Below are 25,404 nucleotides of genomic sequence, written 5' to 3'. Positions count from 1 at the left end.
AATAAATAGTCTTGAAACTTAAAAACAAAACACCCAGCACTATTAAATATCTATGTTCAGTTGATAATGCTCTCTGATCACTTTCATACAATGTGCACTCATACAGTTGTACTATGAATTCCTTCAATTAAATTAAGATAATAAGAAAACATTTAAAAAATCATCTTCAGCTTAATATTAATACTTTGGCATTACTCAGATGGTTTGGAAATGAATTTTGAGAGTGACTATCATTTAGAGGCAAGAGAATAAAAACAGTTGTTAGATATACACCCAGACTGGGGCTGGAGTTGGGGCTGTAGCTCAGTGGTACAGCGCTTGCCTAGCATGCATGAGGCACTGGGTTCAATCCTGAGCTTCACATAAAAATAAACAAATAAAATAAAGGCATTCTGTCCATCTACACTACAAAAAAAAAAAAAAAAAAAATTAAAATACCCAGACTAACATTATAAGTTTGTTTATTTATAAAAATTAGAAAAAATGACAATTGTTGAATGTTTCCTTTCATAATCCTTGTTTCTTCGATAAAAAAATGAAACTGAGGTAAATTGAAGCATTTTTTTCAAAACCTAGGAAATCATAATGTCAGCCCCACATTTATACTATTTTCTTGTGTTATCTAACCCTTTTGGCTAAATTGGGTCCTGATTTCCTTAGTTATTGCCCAGTGGATTTTGATGTTTCAAGAAAGAGCACACGGGATGAGCTACAAAGTGCTGGGTGGTGTTTCAGTGTATCAAAGAGGCAGGAATAGGCCTCTTGGGGATATCTCACATTTTTAAAAGGAATAACCCAACTTTTCAGTACAAAATATTGCCATCCATCTTTCTTAGACAAAAAGAAAAAAACCCCAGCAAGTTGCATTTATCTTGCCATAGGAATCTAATATCCAACTTGACTCAAAAAAGTTAATATGTTCAGTTAGGAAGGAAACCACAATTGTACTTAGGTATTAGTAATGGCTTTCTTTCCTCAGACATTTGTGTTTTCAGTAGCCACCACTATTCCTGAGACTGGAAAAGAAAACAGGGTGGTTGGGGAAAAGTGGGGACTGAGGATGACTGTTCTACCTAGATCTCAAAACAAGCCTTTTTGAGGAAATGACAGATGAGCTGAGAACATAATGAATAACTTTTTCCTTGTTTCTAGTTCCAAGATTATCTCCCAAAACTCACAGACCCAGGTCTCCCAGACAGAACAGTATTGGAAATACTCCCAGTGGGCCAGTGCTTGCTTCTCCCCAAGCTGGTATCATTCCAGCTGAAGCTGTTGCCATGCCCATTCCAGCTGCATCTCCTACACCTGCCAGTCCTGCATCCAACAGAGCTGTGACCCCATCGATGGAAGGTATGTGGGGTGGGGTGGGGGGCTTCCAAGGTTAACAGAAAAATTCTGTGTTGTCATAGCTATGTGTTTTGAATACACATTTAAAATTTTAAGTAAATTAAGTTTGTTGTTTACATATTATCACTAGTTTCCTATAAGTTATTCTTTAATATCTAGTGTTATGAAGGCTAACATTCCTTGGGTGCTGAATACCTATGTAAATATAATTAGTGTTGTTTCACATGATGTCTGCAAGGAACTAAAACCTCTGTTCAGGTTAAAGTATTTTTTCCAAAAACATTTCTAATTTCTGAATTCTTTTTGAAAAATTGTTTTCTAGCTAAAGATTCCAGGCTTCAAGATCAGAGGCAGAACTCTCCAGCAGGGAATAAAGAAAATGTTAAGCCCAATGAAACATCACCTAGCTTTTCAAAAGCTGAAAACAAAGGTTAGAGTTTTAAGTTGTTAAACATAATTGTGGAAAAAGGGAAGAGCATGTCTAATTCATGCCCAGTAGAGTACTTTTGTTTGTACACTTCTTGGTATTGCATACACATGAATGCTTAGTTTGGTAAATGCTAGAATTAATATTTGAAATTGTTTTTCTTTTGATGACAGATCTTATTCTCATTTCTGACATCACATATGAAAAGAACTTGAAGTTAGAGTCAAAATAAACATGTATTTTAATAGTTCTTGATTTTACAGGTATATCACCAGTTGTTTCTGAACATAGAAAACAAATTGATGATTTAAAGAAGTTTAAGAATGATTTTAGGGTAAGTGTCATTGACTAATGAATTATAATTTGAAAAAATAAATAATAAACATTGCCACTTTTATATCATTAGTTTACAAAAAATGCATTGTGTAACCACTCAGAAACATTATACCATGTATATAGGTAAGCAGGCTGGGACTCGGCCATAGAGCGCTTGTCTAACATGCGTGAGGCAATAGGTTTGATCCTCCGCACCACATAAAAATAAAATAATGGTTATTGTGTCCACCTACAACTAAAAAACAAATATTGACAAGAAAAACAAAAAAAGGTAAGCAGTCTTAAAGTTATCTTTCTTATCCTTAATTGGAATAATCTAAAATATGAGATTGGATAATAACAATATAGGCATGCGTGTTTTGAATCCATCAAAACATAGCTTATTATTTGATGTTCATTTGATTACCATGGTTAGTGGGATTAGATTTTAGCAGAGCAAAGGTCAAATTCTTAATGATCTGCTGTGGACAGTGAATCCTGGTGTTCTATGGTAGTTGAAGATTTCTACTTTGTGAACAAATGTATTAATTATGGTGTATGTCTTTTTCTGTTTGTTTACAGTTGTGGAGGTCAAATCTAGTTTGTTATCGGTGCTAGGCAGATGCTGTACCACTGAGCTGCATTCCCATCCTGATATCTTTCTATAATACCATTTCTCTATATTGAGACAGGATTTCCTGAACATACCCTGAACTCTTTGATGACTTATTTCATTCTTGTGCAGTTATAATAATAATATAGTGTAGATATCAAGGTAGATTTTTGAGACCAACTCAAGACAACTTGAAACTTTGCTTCCTAGAGGGGGGAAAAATGTAATTGTTAGTCTTTAAAAATAAATTATAGAATTAAAACACGAATGAGTCAGAGGCATGATGACAGCCTTTTCCCAGCATGAATTCTAACTTTCTAAATTTTTCTGATGTTTTGTTTAAGTTTTATTCATATTGGCAACATCTAAAGTATTACATATTATTTAATACTTCAGCATATCTTTTCAACATCAATGCTATTAATAGTTGTTAATTTACATTTTGTTAAGCAATGGTTAACACCTATAATACAAATAATAACAAATGGGTGACTATGTGCCAGTACTATACTGTCTTGATTATAGTTAATATATTTTGAAAGGTAGTACTTGTTCATTAAATAGACACATTTTGGCCATCAGATTATGAGATATATATGTATGTATATATTTTTGATATTACAGAATATATAAGATATTACAGAAAGTCCAAAACTTTCTATAAACCTTCATTAATGCTTGACTTTTAAATTACTGGTAGGAGTACCATTAAAAATCTTTCTCTTTTGCACTTTGTCTTACTGGGTTTTGGAGTCTGAATAATCATAGGTGTTATTAAATCTCTTAATAACAACTCCCAACCCATAAGTGAATGCTAGAAAGCAATGAAACAGATTTAAAAGAGATTTGAGGGTGAGCTTTATAATTGTTAGAGTAAAATGTTATTAGATTATGCTTATTATTTCCTTTGTACTACACATTGTTTCAAGTTCACATGTAAGACCTTTATTGTCCTAACATCCCTTTGAAGCAAGTTTTTTTTTTTTTTTTTTTTTTCGTACTGGGGAATTGAACCCAGGGGCACTTAACCACTGAGCCACATCCCAAACCTTTTATATATATATATATATGTATGAATGAATATAATACCCTTATTTTATTTATTTATCTTTATGTGGTGCTGAAGATTGAACCCAGTGCCCCATTCGTGTTAGGCAAGAGCTCTACCACTGAGCCATCACCCCAGCCCTGCGGCCCTCTTATTTTTTATTTTGAGACAGGGTCTCATTTGGTTGTCGAGGCTGGCTTTGGACTTACTCTTTTATTATCTGCAGTATGAATATTAGGAAATTGAGGCAAAGAAATTAATTTGCCCAGAGTCACGTGTCTAGTATATGACGCCAACTGGCCATCTGATGTTTAAGCTTCTAGTAATGCTTAAACAGCTACTAATGCATAGTATATGCTACACTGTTCAATGAATGAATCATCAGAGCTGTGCTCATGACAAGGACATGGCCTTAAACTGAATTTGTTTTAGTCTTTCATTGAAACAGAAATTAGAATACTCTGATTGCTTGTTTTTAATCTCCCTCCCTCTCTTTATCCTGGAGAGCTCTCTGCAGGATCTAGAATAGCTGTGTATAGGATGCTCATAGTTTTATTTGTGTAAGAATATTAGTGTATTGGGGCTGGGGTTGTGGCTCAGAGGAAGAGTACTAGCCTAGCATGCGTGAGGCACTGGGTTCGATCCTCAGCACCACATAAAAATAAAACAAAGATATTGTGTCCACCTACAACTAAAAAATAAATGTTAAAAAAAAAATTTACTGTATTGATCTGTTCAGGATTAGTAGCGTGGGTATTTGAGGTAAATAGACCTGGGTTTGAATCTTGACCCCCATATGCCATATGTATAACATTGGGGCATATTATCTACTTTTCCAAGCTGAAATGGGGTAATTGTAAAACCTGTTCTTATAATATCTAAATGAGATACTGCCAGTGAAGTGTTTAGTATAGAGCCTGGCACATAGTATTCACTTCATGCATGTTAATTCTTATTACCAAAATATAGGTGATATGCTAGCAACATTTTCTTCATCTCTCAGTCCCATACCTGAGGGTAGAATGTTTTGAGTATTCTGATGGTTGTGTTGTATATACATTTCTTTTATTGTTGCCTTATAACAACATTATTCTGAAAATTGGGGGGGGAATTTTATTCAAAACAGTTCACGCCTACTTCGTTTGTACTTTGGGGGAGAAAATGGGTTACTAGAATTACTTAAAATATTTAAGTATAATTATTTTCTTTATTTAGTTACAGCCAAGTTCTACTTCTGAATCTATGGATCAACTACTAAACAAAAATAGAGATGGAGAAAAATCAAGAGATGTGATCAAAGACAAAATTGAACCAAGTTCTAAGGATTCTTTCATTGAAAATAGCAGCAGCAACTGCACCAGTGGCAGCAGCAAGCCGAACAGTCCCAGTATCTCCCCTTCAATACTTAGTAACACTGAGCACAAGAGGGGACCTGAGGTTACATCCCAAGGGGTGCAGACTTCTAGCCCAGCATGTAAACAAGAGAAGGATGATAAAGAGGAGAAGAAAGATGCAGCTGAGTGAGTAAACCAGGAATTTGGTACTTCCTGTTAGTCAAATTATTTTATGCGCTAGCCTCAGACTCTAACCACCACTGATTTTTGTGTTTTGTGTTCCACACAACCACATTATAAATGAACTTTTGATATACAACTCATTAATTTGGGGGACTGATTATTCTTGGGTTAAAGCAAAAATTTCTGTTAAAGCCATGATTGTTCCCAGCATATGTCATGTAAAATGTGTCTGATTACATTAAAAGTTACTGAATACTATAGAATTGGTATATTAAACATTATTTTCAAGGATATTTTATAAGGATTACTATCTTTTCAGCTCCAGTATTTTAATTGTCTTTGAGAAAATCAGTCATAAATTAGTTTTAAAAACATAATCCGCCTTTGTAACCAGCCACAACAGCATGTGTCTGTAATCCCACTGAGTCAGGAGGCTGAGACAAAAGGATCATAAGTTTACGGCCAGTCTCAGCAACTCAGTGAAACCTGGTTTCAAAGTAAAAAATAAAAAGGGCTGAGCATGTAGCTCAGTGTCAAAGCACCCTGGGGTTCAATCCCCAATAAAAAATAATAGCAGTAGCAATAATGATAATAACCCTTATGGTCAGTTTGGATAAAGGGATATATAATGTGTGTGTATATTTTAACAAAGAAGATTAATAGTCTCCTAGTGAGAATTGTTTAAATCTGATTTATGTTCACCAGTTTTTAAAAAAAAATATTGTCAGGTGTGGAAGATTTAGAGAAACATAAATTCCTTGCAGATTTCATTGGCCTGTATATTTTTTTTGGTTTAGGCAAGTTAGGAAATCAACATTGAATCCCAATGCAAAGGAGTTCAACCCTCGATCCTTTTCTCAGGTAAGTTTATTAATTTCTTTGAGGTTAACCTAGTCTCTGAAAATAATTAACTTATTATGATTTATTACAATTAGTATGATTACTGGTAGTGTTTCTCCCATAGCAGCCATCTAAGTTCCTTATAGCATGCAAAAACAACTTTTTTTCGTCTAATGGTTACTAATATGAATATTTTCTTAGTATTAACAAAAGGAAATTTTTTAAAAATTTAAAATCACTTTCTCTGGATTCTTACAAAATTAGTACTGCTATGTATTGTGATATTTTTTTCACAAAAATTTACTTTAGCTTTTTACAAAAGCATTTTTTTTCTTTTGTTTCAAACATTTGTTTTCTGTTTGTTGTTATTATTATTATTATTTTTTTTTTTTTTGCTTTTGCTTTTGCTTTTGTAGTGCTGGCGATAGAACCCAGGGCCTTCCACACAGTAGGCAATTTTTTTGCCGCTGAGTTACATCTCCATCCCCAAATTTTGTTTGTTTTGCAGTGCTGGGAGTCAAATGGAGGGTTTTCGTGTATGCTAGACTGGTTTTTATTTTTGTTTGTTTTTTATCCTCCTGATAAAAATAATAGTTAAGAGTGGATGAAAATTATAGTAATTAGGACAAACATTCTCAAATTGTGATAATAGTTAAGTTTTCAACTTGAAATAGTTAAATTTTATTTTTGCTTCTGTAGCCAAAGCCTTCTACAACCCCAACTTCTCCTCGACCTCAAGCACAACCTAGCCCATCTATGGTGGGTCACCAACAGCCAACTCCAGTTTATACTCAGCCTGTTTGTTTTGCACCAAATATGATGTATCCAGTCCCAGTGAGCCCAGGTGTGCAAGTAAGTCATAACATTTGATGTTCACGTGGCTATGCTACTTCTTTGTATTTAACACAAGCAGTCTTTAGATTTGTAGTGACCTGAGGCATGGTGGCATACAGAAGTACTTGAAAGAGGGAGGAAGCATGAGTTGTTTGGTGTGTTGTTAGTATAAGGACCTGAATCAGAGACTGTTTTCTGGTGAGAAAAATGGCTTAGATTAGTTTGGAATTTATCCTATTAGCTTGTGGATATGATTTCATTTTTAAATGACTCATAAGAGAATCAGTAAACTTTATCTCTAGCAAGATAAAACCAAGAGTGGTAGAATACATTCTTATCATAGGAGCCTAATGATTTTTTTTTTTTTTTAATTCCTTAAGCCTTTATACCCAATACCTATGACGCCCATGCCAGTGAATCAAGCCAAGACATATAGAGCAGGTAAAGGTGAGAATAATTGTGTCTGTGTTTGCTTGTAGTCTGCATGCTGCATGAATTAAGTGATTCAGTTTATAATGAATATTCAAAGTTCAGCTTAGACTTTTGATTAGGCTGTGCATTGACTTTTGATGACCAGTGTTAAAGTATTCAGATGAATTATTATGAAAAAGGAGATGGTAAGTGCAACCTGAAATCTCAATGTAAATTTGAAAAAGGTTTGCTAGAATTAGTTAGACTGCTGACCGTATTTTAAATTGACCTACATTTAATTCCCCCAAAGTCCAGAATTTACTTTTAAGCAGCGTGCACCTCACATCAAAAACCAATATCAGAACCCTATTAGAGGAATGTTTCCTCATCTTTAAAATGAGTGATATAATCTGGTTGTATACACTAGTATTTTAGACTTGTATTATCTGTTGGAGAATTATCACAATTCTTAGCTGCCTTAAACTACAAACATCATTTCACCCAGTTTCTGAAGATTAGGATTCCAGTAGCAGGTTAGCTGGATGGTTCTGCCTTGGGGTCTCTTGGAAGTTACAGAAACGATGGTTAGGTTAAGTAGGTCTGCCATTGTCTAAAGTGACCCTCAACTGGATCTAAAGGATCTGCATCCATATTCACAGTTGTTAGCATTAGGTTTCTTGTTACATGTACTTTTCTATAGCATTGGACATGTCAGCTAGCTTCTCCTACAGTGAATGTTCAGGGAAAAACAGACCTGAACTGCAACTGAAACAGTTTCTTGACAGTGATAATAACATCAGCTCTGCTATCTGCTGTTGGTCACACACAGCAATCTTGATGCAGTATATGTAGTAGGAGGAAAGAGGGGGCGGGTGCTGAATACCAAGTCTCAGAACACTGGGAACTGTCTTATAAGGGCCATCTTATTTATATTTTCTTACAATGTATATAAAGTACTTGGAATCTTTTTAGTTAGACTACAGAATAAAATCTAAAATTTTTCTGGAGTATATATTTTCCTTTATATCTGTTTTACTAAAAAATATTTTTAGACTAAAGATTTGTTATCCCTGTTACTTCCAACTACTGTCTTCTAAAGTTGCTAAGTGATCATGTCAACAGCTTGATGGGTAAATAATTAAATCCAATTGAATTTGGTTTTTACTATCTTTGTTTTGGTAGTACTGGGGACATAGGTACCACTGATGTTTATCCCCATCCCTTTATATTTTTTATTTTGGATAGAGTCTGGCTAAACTTGGGAGGTTGGCCTCCAACTTGTAATCTTTCTGCCCCAGTTTCTGGAATAGCTGAGGATATAGTGTGTAACCACACACCTGGCTGAGTCTGTTTATTTTACTGAAATATAAATTTGGATGGATCCAAGTCCTTTGTCATATATATTTTTCATTGTGTATTCTCACAGTCCAATTTAATGTTTCTTTTTTTCATTTGTTTTTAAAGTATCTTTGAAAGAGCAGTAGTTTTAAATTTTGGAGTCCATCTTATCCGTTTTTTTCTTCTACAGTTATATTTATTTCCTGTATTCACATAAGCTGAACTTGCAAAAATTTCTTCCTATGAGTTTTTTTTTTTTTAAAGTCATTGAAGTGGGGCTGGGGTTGTGGCTCAGTGGTAGAGTGCTTGCCTAGCACTGAGTTTGATCCTCAGCACCACATAAAAATGAAATAAAAGATATTGTGTGTCCACCTACAACTAAAAAATATATGTATATTAAAAAATTTAAAAAGTCATTGAAGTATATTATTATATTAATCTTGTTCTAAGTGGCTTTCTTTAAAAAAAAAAAAAAAAAAAAAAGAACTTTTAAACCAGTTTGATTCTGTAATTTTTTTTTTTTTTTTGGTAGTGTAGGGGATTGACCCTAGAGGAGCTCTGCCACTGAGCTACATCCCCAGCCCTGATTATTTTTTATTTTGAGACAGGGTCTCAAGTTGGCCAGGCTGTCCTGGAACTTCCATCCTCTTGCTTCAACCTCTGAAGTAGCTCATGCACCACTGTACCTGGCTTTGTGTTTACATAAATTTTGACAAATGCATTTATTTATGTAATTGTGTCATCAATCAAAATGTTCAAACATTGTTCCTCATTCCCCTTTTCCGTCAAACCATACTTACTTCCCTTGAGCTCTGGGTAACTACTGATCTGCTTGTCCCTTCTAGATTGTTTTAAAAAAATGGAGCTATGTCGTGTATAGTTTTGGAGAGTCTGGCTTAAATAGCATAGCAATTTGAGATTATTTCATGTAATCACTTAATGTCTCTCTGTTCCTTTTTATTCTTGAATAGCATTGTATTTTATGATTATGCCACAATTTACCCATTAGCAATTAATAGGCATTTGTGTGATTGTCAGCTTTTGCTATTTTGAAGAAAACTGTTATGCACATTTGTGTGCATTTTTGTGTCCACTTCTCTTGGTCAAAAAATTGTCAAGGTATGGTTAAATACATATTTCAATTAACTAGCAATTAACAAAACAAAACAAAAATTGTTTTCCAAAGTAGTTGTATCTTGTTACATTTCAATGATCAAATTTGTTTTGCTCTCCATCTTTGCCAGTTCTCAGTATTGTCCATCTCTAATTTTAACCAGCCTGTTGGGTATGTTACAGATTCTCATTGTGATTTTTAACATGCATTTCCCTGATTATGACTGATGATGAGCTTCTTTTCATGTGAATTTTGGGTATTTGTCAGCTTTTTAAAAAATTAATTGTTAAAATCTTTTATCCTTATAAAATTTTGAGTTTTCTTACGAATTTTAAGTAACTTTTTATTTTTACATTTTTTATTGATATAGTTGTACATAATTATGGGATTTGTTACATATTTGTACACGCACACAGTATAACAGTTTGATTTGGTCAATATCACTCCCCAGAACTAACTTTTATATTCTAGTTACAGGTCCTAAATGAATATAGGTATTGTGAATATTTTCTCCCAGTCTGTGGTTTGCACTTGACTAGGTTTTTTTTTGAAGAACCAGTCTTACTAATTTCGATGAGGTCCCTTTATCAAGTTTTTTCCTAAAGTTTCTGCTTTTTGTGCAAGTGCTTCACCAACTGAGCTCTATACCCAGCCCCATATGGTTGATTTTGAAGTTAATTTTTGTGTAGGAGATGAAATAAAGGTGGAGTTGTTGTTGTTGTTCTTCTTCTTTATTTTTTTAGTTGTAGATGGACAGATACCTTTATTTTTATATAATTTTTTTTTTTTTAATGTGGTGCTGGAGATCCAACCCAGTGCCTCATGCATGCTAGGCAAACGCTCTACCACTGAGCCACAACCTTAGCCCGAGTTCTCCTTTTCGCCTGTATTTAGATCCAGCCTGTTTTTGTTGTCTGATCTCTTTGGCATCTTTCAGTTGACCCATCTGTGTGTGGTTCTCATTTGTGAACTGTTTTGTCACTTTATTTTTTGATTTATTTATTTATTTTAAAAAATATTTCTTAGTTGTCAATAGATCTTTTATTTTATTTATTTATATGCGGTGCTGAGGATCGAACTCAGGGCTTCACACATGCCAGGCAAGTTCTCTACCCCTGAGCCAAAGCTCCAGCCCCCTGTTTTGTCACTTTGATCTTTATGTCTACCCTCATGCTATACACACTTTACTGTTATTTTATAATAAATCTAAAAATCGGTTCATGTAAGTTCCTCATATTTATTCTTCTTTGTCAAAATTGTTTTGATAATTTTACGTTCTTTGCATTTCCAGTAAGTTTTTGTGGTCAGCTTGGGATTATGCACTGAATTATTTTAATGTGGATTCTTCACTGATTGTATAATATAATTCTCAATTTATGATATAAATAATTATATCTCTCCATTTACTTAGGTCTTCAGTTTGCTACTTTTTGTAGTTTTCATTATATCAGTTTTGTACATGCTTTCTTAAATTTACTTTTATATATTTTTATGCTATTTTGAATGATGTTTTTTAAATCTTTGTTTTTTAGACATAGAGAAGCATTTGGCATTTAAATCTTGACTTTATGTCTTGCCACATTGTAATAATGCTTTTTAGACTTTCACAGTTATTCAGTTGCTGTGTCTGTTTCTTATACTGTACTAGAGAGGTTTCTAGGATACTAACAAATACTATCATCTTGCCATGTTCCCATTCTCAGGAGTAAAACATTGTCTTTCATTGTTAAGCAAGAGTTCGATGTGGATCTATTCCTAATTTGCAGTTTTTCAAGTTTTGTTTGCGGTTTTTGTTTTTTTTTTTTAAATACCGAGGATTGTGGGGTTGTGTTTTTTTTTTTTTTTTTTTTTTNAGACAGGGTCTTGCCGAGATGCTTAGGACCTCCCTAAGTTGCCAAGACTGCCTTTGAACTCCTGATCCTCCTGCTTCAGCCTCCTGATCTTTGGGGATTATAAGCGCCTGGCTGGGTTTTTTTTTTAAGACATTAACAGCTTCTGGGTAGTCATGTCTCATTCATACCCCTGTCATTTGTGCCCTGGCTTCACTGGAATATTCTGAAGCAATGCTAGGCATGGTGTCATCTATTAGTATTCTGTAGGAGTTACTAGACTCTCTTCTGTTAAGTCATAGTTAAATCTGGATTGTTTGATGGCTGATGGATGTTCTTTCAGTAGGAGTCATGTAACATCGTCTTTCTGTTTTGTAATAGTAGGAGTAACCAGTGAGTTTTTACAATCCTCATCTATCCAGGATAACATTTTCCATAACTCTTTCCTGTTTGTTTTAGCAGTAATTTGTGATCATTGTGTAGACCTAGATGCATTATTTCATTAATGATTGCAAAATGGTGACATTCTCTTCTTTTAATCCCTTTTTCAATTAGGTGGAATATTTCTATAAAGAAAATCTTTAGCCAGTGTGGTGGTGCACACCTGTAATCCCAGTGACTCAGAAGGCTGAGGCAGAAGGATCACAAGATCCAGGCCAGCCTTAGCAACTGAGCAAGATCCTGTCTCAAAATAAAAAGGGCTAAGATGATGGGCTGGGGTTGTGGCTCAGTGGTAGAGTGCTTGCCTGGCACATGTGAGGCACTGAGTTTGATCCTCAGCACCACATAGAAATAAATAAAATAAAGGTATTGTGTCCCTCTATAATTAAAAAAAAATTTAAAGGGCTGGGATGTTGCTCAGTGGTAGAGCACCCTTGGGTTCTATCCCCAGTACCAAAAAATACAAAACAAAAACTTTACCTCACTAGACTATTTGGTTACCTTGAGGCATAGCTTAAGCTTTTAAGTTTAAGTCAACTTAAAATGCTTATCATTTCTCTTTTTAAGGCCATCTTCAATATAATATGAGTTGATTTATTATTATCCTCAGAAGGTGACGAAGTTTTTTATTGTTATTTATTTGGGGTATTATAGTATCAACTGATGAATTTTAATTTAGGATTTACCATTTTTATTAGAATGACTGTAAAGTTATAAGTTAACTTTGAAGAAAATTGATATCTTCATGCTGTTGAGAATCCAAGAACAAATTGTTATCTTCAGGAGCATTTTAACATTTCTTCTTAAGGTTTTGTGCATTTCTTCAGTTTATGCCTCGGATATAAACTTTTTTGTTGTTAAGGTAAACTAAGATATTCTCTACCATAGCATCTTCTAAGTTCTTATGAAAGTCTGTATGTTAATTTTATATCCTGCTAGTTTACTAAATTATAATCATTTGAGGAGTTAGATAAGGGTGTTTTTAATATCTTTGAAATAATAGGCAAAGGCAAGGACTTGGTTCTAAAATATACTATGGATTGTATAAGTGTATCTTTCCTACAGGGTAGTATCGTCTTTATATAAACCATCTCTTTACCCTCTTGCTATAAACTGCAGAGTTGCCTTTTATACCTTTGAGACAGGTTGAGAGGTGTTTGAAAATACACCAAAGTCAAGGACTTAATTAACATAAAGCAGACTTTCTTAGCCCTGACACTGTTAATATTTATTTATATGAGGGGGAGAGTATCCTGTGAACTATAGGTTAAAGTATGTCCACCTGAACTCTGATTAAGTTAAGAATAACATAAATTCAGTTTAGGAAGGGGAAAAAAACTAAACAAAACCACTGTAACAAAGATTATAGAAGTTTTTAACTTTGAAGACAATAATACGTTTGAATAGCTAGCTTTTTGACTGGAGGCAATAATCAGATAACAAAAGCAGTAGTAAATTGGTTAATTTATTGAGCTTAACTGGACAAACTTCCATTTGATCAAAATAATTGAGTTTGATTGAAGTAATTATTTGTGTTTCTTATGCCAAAATTAAGCTTTTTCTCTTAAAAAAAAAAAAAAAAAGAAGGTGCCTTTTCAGAATGAACCATCAAGATTAATTCAGGAAAATATTTTACTCCATTGCATTCTTCTGCTTTCAAGTTCACTTTCCCAAGTAGATAAAATCTCAGCAACATTCATTAAATGTTTAATCAAATTTTTTTAATTGATTTAGTTTTTTTTAAATACATGACAGCGGAATGCATTACAATTCTTATTACACATATAGAACACAATTTTTTATATCTTTGTATATAAAGATATATATACACACACACATATACATATATATATGTTTATACTGATTCTTCATGTACTTTGGTTTTTGTTTTGGGTTTTTATTTTTTGTTGTTGTTTTTTGCATTACAATTCTTTTTACACATATATACGAAAACTTTTCATACCTCTGTTTATAAAGTAGGTTGACACCCAATTCATGTCTTCATACATGTACTTTGGATAATGATGTCCATCACATTCCACTATCCTTGCTAATCCCCTTCCGTCTCCCTTTCCCTCTCTCCCATGTTCCCCCTCCCTACCCCACTATGAGTCAGCCTCCTTATATCAGAGAAAACATTCAGCATTTGTTTTTTTGGGTTTGGCTAACTTCACTTAGCATTATCTTGTCCAATGCCATCCATTTACCTGCAAATGCCATGATTTTATTCTCTTTTATTGCTGAGTAAAATTCCATTGTGTATATATACCACATTTTTTTTTTATCCATTCATCCACTGAAGGGCATCTAGGTTGGCTCCACAGTTTAGCTGTTGTAAATTGTGCTGCTATGAACATTGATGTGGCTGTGTCACTGTAGTATGCTGTTTTTAAATCCTTTGGGTATAGTCTGAGGAGAGGGATAGCTGGGTCAAATGGTGGTTCCATTCCCAGATTTCCAAGGAATCTCTATATTGCTTTCCATATTGGCTGCACCATTTTGTAGTCCAACCAGCAATGTACGCATGTACCTTTTTCCCCACATCCTCGCCAACACTTATTATGAAGACAAAATTTTTAAATAATCAAAACAAAATTAAAATTTTGTGAAGAAATTGAAGATACTTGTGTAATTCTGATGATTTTATGAACATGTTGCATACCTTAAAGCAGTGGTCATAAAGTTTCTTCCCTTGAATGGCTTGGTTAATGTCACACCAGAACTAGATCTCAGGCAAGCAAGGTGCTATGTAGACATGGAAGGAAAAGGCACACAGGATCTAGTTCACTTGTGTGAACTAGAAAGAACTCAACAAAGAGATGCCAGTTGAACTGAGTTGTTTGTTTGTTTACCTTTATTTTATTTATTTATTATGTGGTGCTGAGGATGCAACCCAGGGCCTTGCACGTGCTAGGCAAGCATTCTACTGCTAAGCAACAACCCCAGCCCTGATCTGAGTTCTTAACTAAAGCTTTACTTGGGCTAAAGGGAAAGGAAATCTGTGTGGAACAATATAAGACACAAAGGGATTTTTTTTTTTTTAAATAGAGCCGTCATTTAGACACCTGCTATCTGCTAAATTGTGCTGCATGATACTTGGGTTTGAAAAAGAGGGAGAAATTGAGAATTCAGTGATGGGTGTTGACTCTCTTTTGGCTCTTTTGTCATACTTTTATTTTCTTTAAATGAACCTAGCAAGGTGGCTTAATTTTGGTATGTCAGACAGTATTGGGCTCATGAGCAGACGCACGCCTCCAGATCTCTTGTGGTAGATATAAACACGTTACCTGAGACTTGGTGTGAAGCAAAAGGCATTGATACTGCTGTGTCTGTTATAGGAGGTAGGTCTTGTCTGATGGTGGTCATAGAGGATCTCACTGAGGATGATATTTTCAGACTGACCCCTGAAGGATGAGTCACAGACATTCCCAGCTGCAAGTTAGGGACTGGTGTTTGAGACTGAGAAATAGCATGTGCAATAGGAAAACAGCCCAGAGTGAATGAAGTGGTGGTAAGAGTGGTGTGAGATAGTGCTGGAGAGGTGGGCAAGAGAGTCCAATCGTGCTGAGCCTTGTAGACGATGTGAGTGTATGTAGTATGCTAATGTAGCTGTTTTACTAAGGAGGAGGTACTGTTTTCCTTTAATGAGGATTTTTTTCCCCCACAGTACCAAATATGCCCCAACAGCGGCAAGACCAGCATCATCAGAGCACCATGATGCACCCAGCCTCTGCAGCAGGTCCACCCATTGTAGCCACCCCACCAGCTTACTCCACTCAGTATGTTGCCTATAGTCCTCAGCAGTTTCCAAATCAGCCACTAGTTCAGCATGTGCCACATTATCAGTCTCAGGTAAGGTTGTATGGCCTCTTAATTTTAATTTCTATTTTTAAATTTTAACTTTTAATATGGTCAAGTGATTTTCCTTTATATTGTTTTGCTTTTTGTTATGGTAGAAAAGATAAATAAGAACTTGAAGCCTTTTTAATATATGTTCAATCATTACTGATCAGGGTAAGTTCTAAAGGAAATAGCCAAAAAGGCTATAGAATTTTCAGTTGCTTCTGGAAACCTAGGAATCATCGAGTTAAAAATTAACTAAAATCTGCTTGGCTCTTTTGATATTTTAATGTTTTTTCTTTGTTTCTTTGTTTGAACACAGCATCCTCATGTTTATAGTCCTGTAATACAGGGTAACGCGAGAATGATGGCACCACCAGCACATGCCCAGCCTGGTTTAGTATCTTCTTCTGCAACCCAGTACGGGGCTCACGAGCAGACACACGCGATGTACGGTAGGAAGCACTTTGTCTTTTTCACTGTGTGTGACTATTCTTAATTTGTTTTAAAGCTCTGTAAAGGCATTCACTGTTTAAAAATAAACTGGCCTCATGACATTGAAGGTCAAGAAGAAAAAGATTAATCCTTTTCTTCCCCTGTATTAAGTCTTGGCAAAGAGTTTTTACTTCTGTACTTGGCAATTGTTCTGTCTTTCCATGTCTCTCCTCTTGGAACTACAATGTAATGATACTATTAACAGCAAAACAATTTTGAGAAGAAAATTTCTTCTTTATCTTCCTTGTCAGTGTTATCATTTGGTGTAGCTTGCCCAAGGCATGCAAGAAAATGTGCATAAAAGCTTAAAAGTACTGCTGAAAACATCCTTCTCTTCTCATTTTTGTGTCACTGGCATTAAATATTTTTATTGCTATTGCTATAATGGTACTGTGTTTCTGCATCATGTTTTATTGTAAGCAGTCAAAATTGTATAGTATTAGATCTCTTTTAGGTTATTGACACTTTACAGTCAGTATAAACTGATAAATGAGAAGTATTTTTATAAAATTAAACAGTATTTATTATATAAGAATAATTTTTTAAAACCAACTATCTTAGTTTTATGGCCTGAGAACTTTGTCTGTGTCAACTTAGCAACTGTCTAAAGCACTAAAACATTTTTCAGTGTTGATAATTTAAAATAAAGTTTCCACTTGTATGTATGAGAATTAATGGATTGCCTTAAAGTATGTTTTTCAAAATACACCTTGAATTAATGCCACTTTAATTAAGCTGTTAGTTGTGTTCTGAATGTTTGGGAATGTTTCTGAGAATTCCTGTGTTATCATGCCCCCCTTAGCATTTCAAAAAATTTTAAGTAGAAAATTAACTTAGATTTATTACGTACAACTATGTGAGATTTTATTTTTTATTTTTAAACATATTTAAAATTTGTGAATGCCCAAGAATGTGAACTTTTTTAAAAAACTTTGATATCTTGAATGGATAAGTCTAAGCAAAATTGAATTTAGAGATTTCTGGCAAACACCGTCTTCTTGAGATACACTGGCTTTTCATACCTTCTCTTTCATCCTTTTTTAAAAGAAATGACAGTCATGCTATTGTGTAGACTAATGAGCCAAGTGTTTGCTTCCTTCTGGAGGCTTGCTCCTTCAACGTGGAGTTGGGCATTTACTTCTATCAAACACATAAGTCTGGTCTTAAATTTCCTACAACATCACTGGAAGATTTTTATTGTGGATTAGGAATTTTAAATAAAAAACTATGTAATCATTATATTGTGGAAAACATTTGTTTTCAGAAGCCTAATTTATTTGAAAGATATAGTGATAGACTGATTTTGTTATTTTGGTTGTGGTCTCCTGTCATTTGACTTGTGTTTGTTTTAACCAGGGCTAAATACATGTATGAAAAGTCATTGTTGATTTATCATGCTGGTTTTAATTCACATTTGTATACATTTAAGCAATTTTCCAATTTGCTAAAGGCTTAGGTAAAAAGTTCATTATGATTGTACATTTCTGATGAACATACCATAACAAGTAGAGAAAAAAAAATTCTTTCCTCTTATTTTCTGTCATATTCCCCTTAGAATAAGATCTGATTTTTTAAAAAATATTTATTCTTAAGTTTTAGGTAGACACAGTATCTTTATTTTACATTTATGTGGTGCTGAGGATCGAACCCAATTCTTCATTCATACTAGGTGAGCGCTCTACCACTAAGCCACAACCCCAGCCCCAAGATCTGAAATTTTGAGCCAAAATTCCCATTGCTTTTAGAGAACAGCTACTTTTGTACCCACACTTTGGAGACATTTTGATAGTGCTATGATGTTGAACAGAATCTTTCCAATGTGTTGACTCCTTGCCAAGATAAACTTCATCTTTGGATGGATGTTCATTGACTTGAAGTAGTCTGTATGGTAAATACTGTATTTGAGGCATTAATGGTTTTTATAACTACCATCCAAGAACATTTCCCTTGGAAAAGCAATTGATCTTGTACCCAGAAGTTCATTCAAGTATGGTTAAGTAGGAAATATTGCCAAAAACAAAACCACTAGAGGTAACTTCTAGTGGAAGCTGAAATGAAGTAGTTATCAAAGCTAGTTCTTTCAGGGCAGGAGAAGATTGCTCAGCCAAATCTGAACTATTATTTATAATTTATGCAGGTTGTATTTAATTGATTCCTGCTATGAGGAGACAGTAGTGGCAAGGCTATGTTTTCGTATGATTGTTTCTAGTTAAACTAGTTCTTTGTTGGGTACTTCCAAGTCTTAAAAAGAACACTAGAAAATTAATTATTTTGTTTTTTCATTCAGAAGCCCCATAAGTTAATCTGCTAAAGCAGTTCTTCAGTACATTGTCAGTAATTTATTTGAATTATTTTAGATCCTTTAAAGCCTAATTTTGCCAAATATGAACAGTTTTAAGGGCTGGGGATATGGCTCAAGCGGTAGCGCGCTTGCCTGGCATGCGTGCGGCCCGGGTTCAATCCTCAGCACCACATACAAACAAAGATGTTGTGTCCGCCCAGAACTAAAAAATAAATATTAAATTCTCTCTCTCTCTCTCTCTCTCTTAAAAAAAAAAAAAAAAAAATGAACAGTTTTAAGTACGTGGCTTTAAACTAAAACAATATTGTTTCATAGAAAAGCTAATTTTGTACTTCTCTCCCTGAACAGTATTTTATATTTCTGAAGGAACTAAATTATCTGAATTATTTTTATTTTTAAGCTATGTCCTATATAGATTTAAATTTTTTTTCATTGCAATCATAAGACTATGCACTCAGATGTTGGTGACAATTTTTTATCATCTTTTTGTTCACTAATGGTTATAGTCAAAGCAAAAGGCTTTGAGAATATAGCTGATCATGAATTGACTGTAGGATGTTTTTAAATTTTGATATATTTATTATAAATATGCTAACATTACTGAATACTTAAATTCTTAGGAGATGAATACATTCTAAAACATTGACCTTGTGCTTTTATATATGTGTGTGTGTGTGTGTGTGTGTGTGTGTGTATTTAGTTGTAGATGGACACAGTACCTTTATTTATTTTCTTTATATGTGATGCTGAGAATCAAACCCAGGCCTCACACATGCCAGTGAGTGCTATGCCACTGAGCCACAACCCCAGCCCAAACTTGTATGCTTTCTAGCTATCTCATTAAGGACTTTTGTTACACCCCTCATCTCTTTGACTTTAGTCTTTGATCATTGCCTCTACCCTCCTCAGGAGTTTCCTCCCATCCAATCTTCTAATTCATCTCAGTTTGGCTTATAAAACCACTGGCTTTACCTTTCAGAAACAGTAACAGTAAAGCTTTAATCTTTTGGTTTGTTTTGGTAGTTTTATGCAGATAAGTTAAAAAATACATATATACGCACACACGAGCGCACACACACACAGAGTTAACAAAAATAAATAAAAATACTATTATCCTTCTGCCTGACAACTATTTGTTATTTTGGATATTCATCCTTTCAGATGTACTTAGACACATGCAGACATAGCACACCCTTTATATGGACATATTTTAATGAGAAATAATAACATTTTCATGTTTGTGTCATTTCTAAATTTTTGAATCCACTACCAGATGCCTATAATGACATTTCTATTATTTTACAAAATTGTGTCTCTTTTGAATTTGCCAAATATTGTTTTATTTGGGTATTTTATTTATATCAAGGTTGTTCAGAGAGATGCCATGCTCTTTTCATCAGATAATGGTTTTATATCAGATAATCATTTTATTCCTTTCATTGAAGCAAGTCAGCATGTGGAACTTGACATCTCAGTACAGAAGAAAAGTGTCTTCCGGTTCAATCCACTTTTAAAATTCTGTAGCAGTGTCAAAAAGTGCTCTCATTTCTTATAAAATAAAAATGAATTGTGCATGAATACAAAAAGATTACTAACTGTGTTAACCTTTCCAGAAATTTAGTAAAATGCACACCTTAAAAGGCTAATTTACCTTTCTATTTCCCAAATTCAGCATGCCCCAAATTACCATACAACAAGGAGACAAGCCCTTCTTTCTACTTTGCCAGTGAGTTGGGTTTTTTATACTAATTTTAATTGTACAGTAAAACACTTTTTAAAGAATACATGTTAAGGGAGCAGACTTGTTGAACATTATTTTCCTTGTGCTAGACAAAATCATTAAAAGTATGATATCTATAAATAATTCAGAGTTTTGAAAAAGGAAATATGACCCAGCTTAAGAGAGCTGGAGTTAATGAAAAATTGAGTCGTTTGAGAAATTTTTGCATACCAAGCAAACATGTTACTGTTTGGGAAATGCCTAATATTTTCCTTGTTCAAGCAAACTTCTGGATAGTGGTTTTTCTTTTTAAATACCAAGGTACAAGCTTTGTATATAAAACTTAAAACCCTTGGTTTTTGTTTGTCATTTCTTAGTATCCTTATAAAGAAATTTATTCTTACCAGGGTAATGTTTTTTTTTTTTTTTTGTATGTGTGTGTTTTGAGATCCTGGAGACTAAACCCAAAGCCTCATGCATACTAGGCACTAAGTCATGTCCTGTGCCCCTTACCAAAGTTTAGAATTGTATAGGGTTGATGAAAAACGAGGGGAGAAGCATTTCAGTCCTTTGAATCTTTGTATGACTGGAGGTTTAAAATATTCAGGTAGCAGATACATTCATGTGTGTCTGGAGCTTCACTCAAAAGGAAACCAAGATCTTGCAGTGGGTGCCTCTTGTGCTCAGGTCTCCTCTCCCACAGTGCAAAGGGAAGCAGTGGCTCCTGCGTGAAGAAAGTCTGGCAGGGCTCTCTTTCAGAAATGAACTTGTGAGGTGGGTTTTCCACTATTTGTAGGACAACTTTTTTATAATAAGGCAGGTCATGGGACTTGGGTATTTGAATAGGGAGGGTACTAATTAATAAAAATTTTTGAGAAATGTATGCCATTAAAGTATGTCCTTTGAGTGAAATACCATATTCTAGAGGATATAAGGATTAACATTCTTATGTTAGGGAATACATTTTGAATTATTTTGGAATGACTCAATGTCTGACCCTAGTAAATGCCAGACTTAGCATTTCAAAAGCATTCTGACCTTAAATTTTCATTAATTGTGCCATGACTTGGTATCCAAAAATAAGTTGATCAAAGAAGTATTTATTTGGTGCTAGGAAATGTTAACAAATTTAATCCTTTAATAGATGCTCTTTAAAAAGGAGTCTTGCTGTATGTATATACTATTAAAAGGAAAATATGTCTGTGATTATAGTGTATAAAAGGTAGTGCCAGTGATTAATTTTATTGCATACTCAAGTTGAGGTCTCAAATGTAGTTATCCTCACCATCTTACTGTCTCTGTTAGTAGTCCGGAGTAATTTTCCTGGTAAGTAGCTAAAAGGTCCTTGATCATCACACCTAAGCATTAATTGCCTTAGTGCAACTTCCCCTAAAAGGGAATGGAAGTTCTTTTTTAAACAAACTAACCATTAAGCTGCTACTTATAATTTAATTTGCTAATTAATCTTCTCCATTCTGAGCCATTTTGTCATAGTTTGGTCAAATTGCCTTTTATTCCCCTCAAGCATTTTCAGTTTTTGTTCACATCCATTTTTCTGAATTTACATCAAATTTTAAATTTGGAATCCTTTGTTTTGTTTCATTTTTAAAGTTTTGAAGTGCTGGTGATCTGTCATAACTTGTACATCCAAGGTCAAAATGATAAAACCTAGTTACAAATTGAACACACTTTTATGGACTGAATTTGTTTCAAGGGATCATGGTTGTTTTTGGAATGTGGTTAATATTACAAGAATTTAACCAATAGCATATTTAGAATTTTAAATATTTATGCCAAGGAACATGTTGAATGGGAAAGTTATGAACCAAGTCTAGCCCAAAGAAGCAATAGTTCTTCGACTATCTGGACACAATCCAGAAGATTCCGTGAAGGCTACTGAAGTTTTTATAAATAGAAGTTTAACTAATTAATAGCTAAATTTCAATTTGAAAAAATAATTTTTAACTTCCCTGGAATCTTAAACAGCAGGTGTTGCCTGGTGCAGTGGCACACACCTGTAATTCCACCAGCTCTGGAGGCTAAGGCAGGAAGATCACAAGTTCAAAGCCAGCTTCAACAATGGCAAGGCACTAAGCAACTCAGTGAGACCCTGTCTCTAAAATAGGGCTGGGGATGTGGCTCTATGGTTGAGTGCCCCCGAGTTCAATCCCTGGTAAAACCAACTCCTATGCCACCCCCATCCAAATTAGCAGGTGTAACAAAAGCAGTTAAATAATACACTGAGCTAGAACCCTTTGTTCTTCATTTCTTCTTTTCCCTAATTCTGCTTTTTTTCCCTTGTTTATCCTATCTCAGTTTCTTTACCTTATCTATCCCTCTTCTTTTAACTGTGTTTTTCCTATCTCTTCAGTTTATCTCCTTCCCCCCTTGTAACTGGCCTTTTAAAGAACCAAACCATAATTTTGTTATTATTATTGAATTAAAATGTAAGTTTCACATTTTTTCCTAGTTACTCATTTTTCTGAAAGAATTCCTTGCTATGGGGTCTTTTGAGTTCAAAGATGAACAAAGAAAAATATTTCTAACAAGACCTCTTTGAAAATTTATTTGTAGTTTATAATGGATATATTTCATCTCCTTAGATAATGCCTGTAGCTTGCTAGTATTTAGGTAGGGAGAGAATGGGTTTTGTTGCTTTAAACAAAGCCCATGTAGATTTACTTGCTTTGGTTCCTTGTAGTATTTGTGCTATGCATGCAAATTAGCTATGGATTAGAATACTCCACTGTACAGCCTGAGAATATTGGTAAATTTATGTATAATTTTAAAAATATGAATAGTAAAAGGGCATGGTTTCAGTATCCTGTAGTCCCAGCTACTTGAGAGCCCCAGGCAAGAGGATAGATCACTTGAGCCCAGGAGTTCAGGGATAGTCTGGGCAGCATAGCAAACTCCCAACTTCTTCTTTTTTTTTTTTTTTTAGTTGAACATGGACACAGTACCTTTGCTTTACATTTTTATTTATTTTATGTGGTGCTGAGGATCAAATCCAGTGCCTTACATGTGCAAGGCAAGCACTGTACCTCTGAGCCACAACCTCAGCCCCAGCAAACTCCCCACTTTTAAGAAAGTAAATGAGTCTGGGAATATAGCTCAGTGATAAAAAATGTACTCATTTAGCATGCATGAGGCCCTGGGCTCAATCCCCACACTACAAAAATAAGTGAATGAATGCATAGTAAAAATATTATATCATTTTCTTTCCAAATAATTTCAGAATTTTTACATTTTTCCAGTTGATGAATAATTTAATTATGAGAATGGGGAGGCACAATTATTCTCTTTGTGATGACTGTATTTTATGTATAAAAATAATATAGCACTTGGCTGGAATTTGTTTTCTTTTTTTGGCAGTACTAGAGATTGAGCCCAGGTCCCTATACCACTGAGCTACATCCCTAGCCCTTTGCATTTTTTTATTTTGAGACTGAGTGTTGTTAAGTTGTGGTGGCTACCTTGAACTTGTGATCCTCTGCCTAAGCTTCTGAAGCTTCCCTAACTGGGATTGTGGTGTACACCACTGCCTGGTTCAGAGTTTATTTTTGTAGTGCTGGAGATCAAACTCATTGTCTTGCACACTCAGGAGGCCAGGGCAGGAGGATTACAAATTCAAGACCAGCCTCAGCAACTCCGTGAAACTCTGTCTCAAAAGCGGTAGGGATGTAGCTTAGTGGCAAAGTGCCCCTGACTGAGTTCAATCCCCAGTACCCAAAGCAAAAACAAAAACAAACAATGTGTTACCACAGTTTTCTTGTTTAACTGTTCTACTGTACGTTGACTCTTACAGTCTGGAAGTTTTTCCCAGGATCTATACAGAATTGCTTTGTTCAGTCTCAACTGGATATTAAAGAATACCCACCCAGTGGTGGCATGGCAGGATATGCACAAGTGATCCCAGCAGTGCAATTTGCCTTTCCCATCCGTCTTCTAAGAGACACATATGCAGTTGGAAGGGAAACTATTTGGTCTGAAGTGTTGGTGACCCTCAACTTTAGACATCAAACATTATAAGACTGCTACATGTACCTAACTCTCTGCATACCATTGACATGGAGCACATCCAGAGTTGTCCCTGCTGTGACTCTTGGCAACATTGGGTACTTGATCCCTAAAGTGTGCTTGCTTTTCCCCCATCAACCCCGCAATGTGTCTGTGTTTGCTAACACATTACATGAAGAACGTGTGGAACAACTTTGGCATCATTTCTGTGTGCAGACTTGACTTCTGAGGGATAGAAGGATTCATTTTTCTTGGGAGAGGGCTGGGAGTTAGGTGCTGCTAGAGCTGTGGCTTGAGAGTATTCTGTTCTCTCTGCACTGCTGCAGGAAGGTTAAATTTGTATTCGGGTACTCTTCAGAGTTAGTAGAAGCAGTGGACATCTTACTGGGCTTTGATTCTCTAGTTGCCAGTTTAGGAAGTCATAGACAATCATTGTACCTGATTTCCCTGTTTTGTACCAAGGTAGAGCCCATGCTGAGATTCATGAAGAATTGGTTTGTGGGTTCTTATCTTTAATGATCACATTTTAACTTAAATAAGTCTATCGTTTTTTACATAGTTTCATCTTGTTTTATAAAGCAGAGGTGGGAGATTCTTAGTAGAACCTTAGGGAACAAACTGAGTGGAGGAGTGACTCCTGTGAATTGGCCTCGATAGTAGAGCCTTGACCTTGCCACATACCTGACACATCTCCTCTCCCAGCCCTATTACAGTGTGTGCCCACAGAACATTGTGCCAACTCCAGGGCAGTAGCATGGTGAGGTTAGCCAGATGATGGCCTTTAGCAAGAAAGTGAGTGTGAATCTGTAACTTCACGACCATGAGTTTAATTGCTTGAATTGTTCCTGCCTAGGCTTTTAAGTCGCGTCTGCAGAAAACTAGTGACTATTTTTAGGAGTAAATTCAAACTAGCCAGATTTTAATGTGTACAAATCAGATGCTAGTCTGATTGT

General features: G+C 34.9%; 1 protein-coding gene across 24 annotated transcripts in view; it reads left to right on the top strand.

Annotated features, from left to right (window-relative positions):
* Atxn2 (ataxin 2) overlaps positions 1 to 25,404 on the top strand; it is a 107,430-nt gene that overhangs the window by 54,645 nt on the left and 27,381 nt on the right. For 17 of the 24 annotated variants that reach the window (XR_007341394.1, XR_007341395.1, XR_007341392.1 and 14 more), the window contains 10 exons: positions 1,153 to 1,350; positions 1,670 to 1,777; positions 2,038 to 2,108; positions 4,966 to 5,270; positions 6,065 to 6,128; positions 6,807 to 6,959; positions 7,322 to 7,388; positions 15,742 to 15,926; positions 16,237 to 16,369; positions 20,384 to 20,437. Coding sequence is in view for 19 of the 24 variants with exons in the window: in XM_048785611.1 (XP_048641568.1) it covers positions 1,153 to 1,350; positions 1,670 to 1,777; positions 2,038 to 2,108; positions 4,966 to 5,270; positions 6,065 to 6,128; positions 6,807 to 6,959; positions 7,322 to 7,388; positions 15,742 to 15,926; positions 16,237 to 16,369; positions 20,384 to 20,437 (1,338 nt within the window). In the remaining 5 variants the exon portion in view is untranslated. The remainder of the gene's footprint in view (positions 1 to 1,152; positions 1,351 to 1,669; positions 1,778 to 2,037; positions 2,109 to 4,965; positions 5,271 to 6,064; positions 6,129 to 6,806; positions 6,960 to 7,321; positions 7,389 to 15,741; positions 15,927 to 16,236; positions 16,370 to 20,383; positions 20,438 to 25,404) is intronic. The other 7 variants (XM_015502515.2, XM_015502514.2, XM_048785603.1 and 4 more) reach the window with 3 other exon arrangements.

This window comes from Marmota marmota, unplaced genomic scaffold (genome assembly GCF_001458135.2).
Source record: "Marmota marmota marmota unplaced genomic scaffold, marMar, whole genome shotgun sequence".
Lineage (NCBI taxonomy): Eukaryota > Metazoa > Chordata > Mammalia > Rodentia > Sciuridae > Marmota > Marmota marmota.
Note: the sequence above shows the minus strand (reverse complement) of the source record. Positions and strands in the feature narration are given on the sequence as shown.